Source organism: Acipenser ruthenus, chromosome 2 (assembly GCF_902713425.1).
Source record: "Acipenser ruthenus chromosome 2, fAciRut3.2 maternal haplotype, whole genome shotgun sequence".
NCBI classification, from domain to species: domain Eukaryota; kingdom Metazoa; phylum Chordata; class Actinopteri; order Acipenseriformes; family Acipenseridae; genus Acipenser; species Acipenser ruthenus.
The window spans coordinates 41,399,850-41,405,142 of NC_081190.1; the positions used below are offsets into that span (position 1 = coordinate 41,399,850).

At 37.5% G+C, this 5,293-nt stretch overlaps 1 protein-coding gene across 3 annotated transcripts; it reads left to right on the forward strand.

Annotated features, from left to right (window-relative positions):
• The first annotated feature begins 274 nt into the window (after positions 1-274).
• qng1 (Q-nucleotide N-glycosylase 1) lies at positions 275-4,333 on the forward strand. 3 transcript variants are annotated; one of them, XM_058996045.1, is made up of 5 exons: positions 275-393; positions 1,181-1,527; positions 3,076-3,332; positions 3,564-3,759; positions 4,014-4,333. In XM_058996045.1, the coding sequence occupies exons 2-5, from the start codon at positions 1,191-1,193 to the stop codon at positions 4,244-4,246; spliced, it is 1,023 nt and encodes a 340-aa protein (XP_058852028.1). In that variant the 5' UTR covers positions 275-393; positions 1,181-1,190; the 3' UTR covers positions 4,247-4,333. The 3 variants fall into 3 exon arrangements, with proteins under 3 accessions (XP_058852028.1, XP_033870230.3, XP_058852022.1); XM_034014339.3 differs by having other exon boundaries at positions 276-381; XM_058996039.1 differs by having other exon boundaries at positions 363-419.
• The last annotated feature ends 960 nt before the right edge of the window (positions 4,334-5,293 follow it).

The window sequence follows — 5,293 nt, forward strand, 5'->3', positions numbered from 1 at the left end:
GATGTAACTAGCTGGATGAGTGTCCTGGGGAGAGTAATAGTACCGGATTCGCAGTTTACATTAGGGTACAATTCCGTAGTAAAACGTAGCCTTATAATTTTAGGGCTAAGCTAGTTTTTTGTAGTATTCAACAGTTACACATAATTTAGAAATCAAAGTAATACAAACCGTGTGCATTATAGAACAACTATAATTAATATACTGTAGTCTGTTTGGTGAAATGGCTCTCCAATCCAGACACGTCGAAGGGACACTTGATATTGCCTGGGCCAATCGAGAGGCTGACACTAAACTAGTGGTGGGCAGAGCTACAAGCGTCTAGAAACAAACAGAACCCGAAACGAGTACAGTTTCATTTTAAAGGAAGACGTGGTGTGTATGGTACGTGTGCTTGTAGGTTGCTGTTGCCGTAAATCGTGGTAACGTACAATAAATGACTAGGAATGAAAACTGTTTTTTTTTTTAAATCTAAATTCTAAGTGCATTTATTTTGATGATTAATCGAAATACTATACATACTACTATTATGCCGGTTTACTTAAACGTGTTTTGCACTGTACATTACATTTTTCTAACAACCTTTTTTGTTCCCCTATCTATTGCTGTTATCTGTATGCGGTTGCACACAGGTATTTAGTTTGGATCAGCAGTTTAATGGTATAATAAACATTGCCTCTTGTTCGTTTCCAGTGCAAAGTTTGCCCACAACAGAGGTGTCCCCTAATCAGCGCAGTGTGTAACACTTGCATTTTATTAAGATTAAACCGAGATTTAAATATGACACACTATTTTACTCATATTGTGGGTGTGGGTTACAATATTTTCTTATATAAATTATACATATTGCAGCATGGCTGTTCCCAGAAGTTTCGGATATTATTCCATCAAATACGGTATATTATTGATTGCTCCGATTTTGAATTTATTGCTCTGAGGGGGATGTATGTTTTTGCTATACTTGTTTTATTTTCATGAAAAAGGTGTACATTGAATTTTGGGAAACCATGTCTAAAATCCTTTGGAATAAGGGCTTCTGGTAGAAAAATGTGTTGTTTGTTTTTTAATTGGAAGAATTCAATTTAACGATACATTTGTAGAAGAAGTGTAATACAGTATTGGTAACCACAGCTTTTACAAAACCATAGGTACATTGAATGTTTCTGTTGTACTTGGTTTTCAGAGGAAGGAAAATGGAAGCACCTTTGTCTCCAAGAGAATCTGGGAAATTTATAGCAGAGAACAGCAAAGATGTATTCATTGAGGAGGAGGGAGTTAAGAAGGTAGCAGAGATGCTGTATGCTGAAAGAGGCTGTGAAGTGTTCACCGCGCAAGGCTGGAAACAAATGAACCCGCTGGCTCCGGTATGCATGAGTGACGATGCAGTAAACTGGGTGTTTGTGGTGGACACTCTTAATTTCTCCTTCTGGTCTGATAAAGATGATGAGCAGTGTTTGGTGACATACAAGGATAAAACATACAGTGGGTATATGTCACTTTGTGCTGCTATCAGCAGGGCAATGGATGAAGGTAAGTTGCAGTGAGGGGAGCAGAAACAGTGTATTAAAGGTAATAAACTGTAAATTAAAAACATAATGTACCAATCAGTATGGCCTGGTAATACACTGCAGTCAGGATTTGGCTTTTTAGAGTAAACTCGTAGGTCATTTTAAAGAAACTGAGGTCATACTGCATGGAAGTGCGCTTTTAATTGGAGCATAAGGCCAAGCTGATAAACTGAAGCTCCTTGTCAAAAAAATATTACGGCATCTTATTCTCCAGTTGGTTTAGAAAGGGCCTCAGTCTTGCCTATACATTAATTACCTATGAAGGAGACACTACTTGTGGAGTAGACCAAACACTGGGATTATAAAAGTAAAAATCTTTAGTCTATCTTTCTACTTATTTTGACCAAATTTGTTCAGTGATAAATGTCCTGTATTGGTACTTACACGCTTATAACTGCACATTGCCCATAAATACAAGGCCTGAAGGAGAGTGTCGTTGAAAATGGATGTTGCAGATGATCCAGTATTACTGATGTCCTGGTCCTGTCCATGTCAACACAAGCTGCTTTTTGCAGTATTAACATGAATAGATGGTTCTTACTGCAATTAAACAAATCATTTTTTTTTCCCCCAATAAGTCTGTATTAAGGTTCTTTCCCATGAGTTCAGGATTTTCTCTTCAGTTCTAGTTCCCTGATCAATGACCTAGAATAAGACAGTTGAACATTTAGCTCATGAGACCATAGCTTTATTGCTACTTGAAGTATCTAATTGGGCTCATGGTTCCATTTTCATCCCTGGCAGGTTCGGAAGTAATGTTTTTAAATGTAGTAGCTTCAACTTTCATTTTTATTTTATCTATTTTTATTTCCCCTACTATTTTACGATGTTTGCAATCATCCTCAGTTCAGGAGCGGCTATTTATTTCCAGTTGCCTGCCATAGATACATGTAATATCGGCTAGGTGAGCCAAAGAGTCTTTAGAAAAGTAAGAGCCACCTTTTTGGGGCAGCAGTGTGGAGTAGTGGTTAGGGCTCTGGACTCTTGACCAGAGGGTCGTGGGTTCAATCCCCAGTGGGGGACACTGCTGCTGTACCCTTGAGCAAGGTACTTTACCTAGATTGCTCCAGTAAAAAAAAAACCAACTGTATAAATGGGTAATTGTATGTAAAAATAATGTGATATCTTGTAACAATTGTAAGTCGCCCTGGATAAGGGCATCTGCTAAGAAATAAATGATGATGAAGAGCCAGCACCATCTAGTGAGCTGCCACTTTGAATCAAGTTTCCTTTTGTTTTTGCTGGCAATAAACAGAAGTGATCTAGATGGTGATTGGTGCTTACTAATATAAAGACACTTTTGCTGATCTAACCTACAATAAACATGTGGCAGACAACAAGAAGTGAAGAGTGCTCCTGAACTCCAAGTCAAAGCACTAAAAAACAGACTTCTACAAAAATACTACATTTGACTAACTGTAAAAGAACCACTTCAAACATCATACAAAATGTACCGAACAGTAAATGAGAAAATGTAACTTTCTCTAATGTAATAGTGTTTTTTCTGTAGGTATTCCAATCACAGAGGCATCGTATTTTGCAAACATGGCCTTGGATGATCTGAAGCATGTATTGCGTTCAGACAACAATGTGCCGATGCCCATGATTAAAGAAAGGCATCAAGCTCTTACCGAGGCTGGAAAAGTGCTGTTGGAACACGACGGCTCTTTCCTTAAGTTTATTAGAAAGGGGGGCAACAGCGCTGAAAAAATGATCAAGCTCATTGTGGAGACTATACCATCATACAGAGACGAAGCTACTTTCGAGGTGAGCTTATTTTTCAACTATCGGAAGGACCTTTACAATAAAATTACATTTTTAGATGTGGCATTTGTGTTGTAACTTGTGTTTTATATAAATAGATTGAAATCTAGTTTTATTGCTGCAGCCCCTGTTAACATTACATATTGGCAGGAGGAAAGCGATACTTGGATGTAAGTGAAAAAAAAAAAGTTATTAACAGCCTTCTGGTTGGTATTTCAACCATTTTTACTTCAGGGTAAAAAAGTTGCTTTTTACAAAAGAGCACAGATCCTTGTGGCAGATTTCTGGGGCATATTAGAAGCAAGAGGAGAGGCCAGCATTCCTGACATTGGTTACCTGACAATGTTCGCTGACTACCGGGTCCCACAGGCTCTCGTCTACCTGGGGGCACTGAGGTACTCCAGTGAGCTAATGAAGACTCTCAAGGAAGGTTTGTAACACTGATTTTACTTGGGCAGTAACACAACTGTTATAGCTGGTTCAAAGTGTTTCAACCAATCATGTTCTGAAACCAAAAGAATGGGCAATTTTGCATATCCACCTTTGAGAGCAGACACAGAAAACAACAAAGCCATTAATAATAACATCATAGGGTTATTGTATTATTTTGTATGTTTACTGACATACTGGAACTTCTTGCGAATGTGTACGGTAATTTTCCAGCACAATCTTTGTGTGTTATAGGAGTGATTTTGGCATCTGGAGATCGACAGGAAGTGGAAATCCGGGGCTGTTCCATTTGGTGTGTTGAGAGGATCAGGGAGCAGTTGTGGGATATTGCTGAACAAAGAGAAGGGTGCAAACTGGAACATGTCAACTCAGCTGTTATTGATTTCTACCTGTGGCCCTATGCCAAGGAACATCATGTGGAAATGGCACATATTCCAATCCATCACACTCGCAGCATTTATTACTAGCCCAATTCACAATTACATTTTATTTTTAAATGTCTGTTTTGATGAATAAAAAAAAAAAAACTTTAATAAAGTGCACCAGTGTTATCTGTAAGTCATTTGTGCCAAAAGCCATTTTTACTTCGTATATTGCAACAGGTCACCAACATTTCTGAAACAAAATAGGTTTTATGGGTGTGATTTGCCTAATATTTATGGCTTTACAGTATGTTAATTCATGGTAGGGCTGTGCTATCAGAATTTAAACATGTACTGTTTTTCAGTGTATAAAGATAATGTATGGTTCTATGCCATACCTTCAGCAGTGTGTTTTGGAACCAAAGGTGGCCACTGGTTACAACACATAGCAGTCATTGGGGGAATTAGATTGTTGGTTTATAGCAGGATCGAAGTTGTTAAAGGGATGGGGTCAGTTTCCCTGTACAGGGGGAAAAAACACACAAAGTGCAAGACTACCTGAACGTTAGGTAAACAAACAGCTTCCCTTAACCTAGTATGGTAGATGATGTGTTGGTGATTAAGTGAAGCAAACAAACTCAGCAAATAGGAATGCACACAATGTGCCATTTTATGTAACTAGTATTTTATACCATCTGTCAGGTATGGCCAGGGGGAGGGATTGGTGTTGATGTTGTCATGTTGGAGAAAATTGTATAGGTTTGATCTATGTGGTCTACACGTTTTTATTTTTTTATATCAAAATTTCATTTAATGTATTTAATGAATTGAATCTTAATATTATTTGTTAAACCAAACCTCATATTCTATTGTCAAAATATATATTTTAATGAATACCATTGGTTATAGCCTATTTTAAAATACTAACTACACACTTACAAATACACTACAGTTTTTTTTTTCATTGCATAAATAAAATACCTTCATTATTTTACCAACAGAATCAAACAAAAGGCATATTATAGATATTGTTATTTTGTTAAATAGAGCCACCCGCCTAATGGTTTTTCTATTACAGAAACATAAAAATAACTACCAGTTTTCACGACTTGGCGGCGCTGTGCTATTCTTGTGTGCATTGTAGTTGGGCGT

What these genes read in the sequence shown, in the direction of transcription:
- qng1 (XM_058996045.1), top strand. Translation starts at nt 1,191, where the DNA reads ATGGAAGCACCTTTGTCTCCAAGAGAATCTGGGAAATTTATAGCAGAG. An exon ending in GAGACGAAGCTACTTTCGAG is followed by an intron (nt 3,333 to 3,563) that starts GTGAGCTTATTT and finishes TTTTTACTTCAG; the next exon opens with GGTAAAAAAGTTGCTTTTTA. An exon ending in AATGAAGACTCTCAAGGAAG is followed by an intron (nt 3,760 to 4,013) that starts GTTTGTAACACT and finishes TGTGTGTTATAG; the next exon opens with GAGTGATTTTGGCATCTGGA.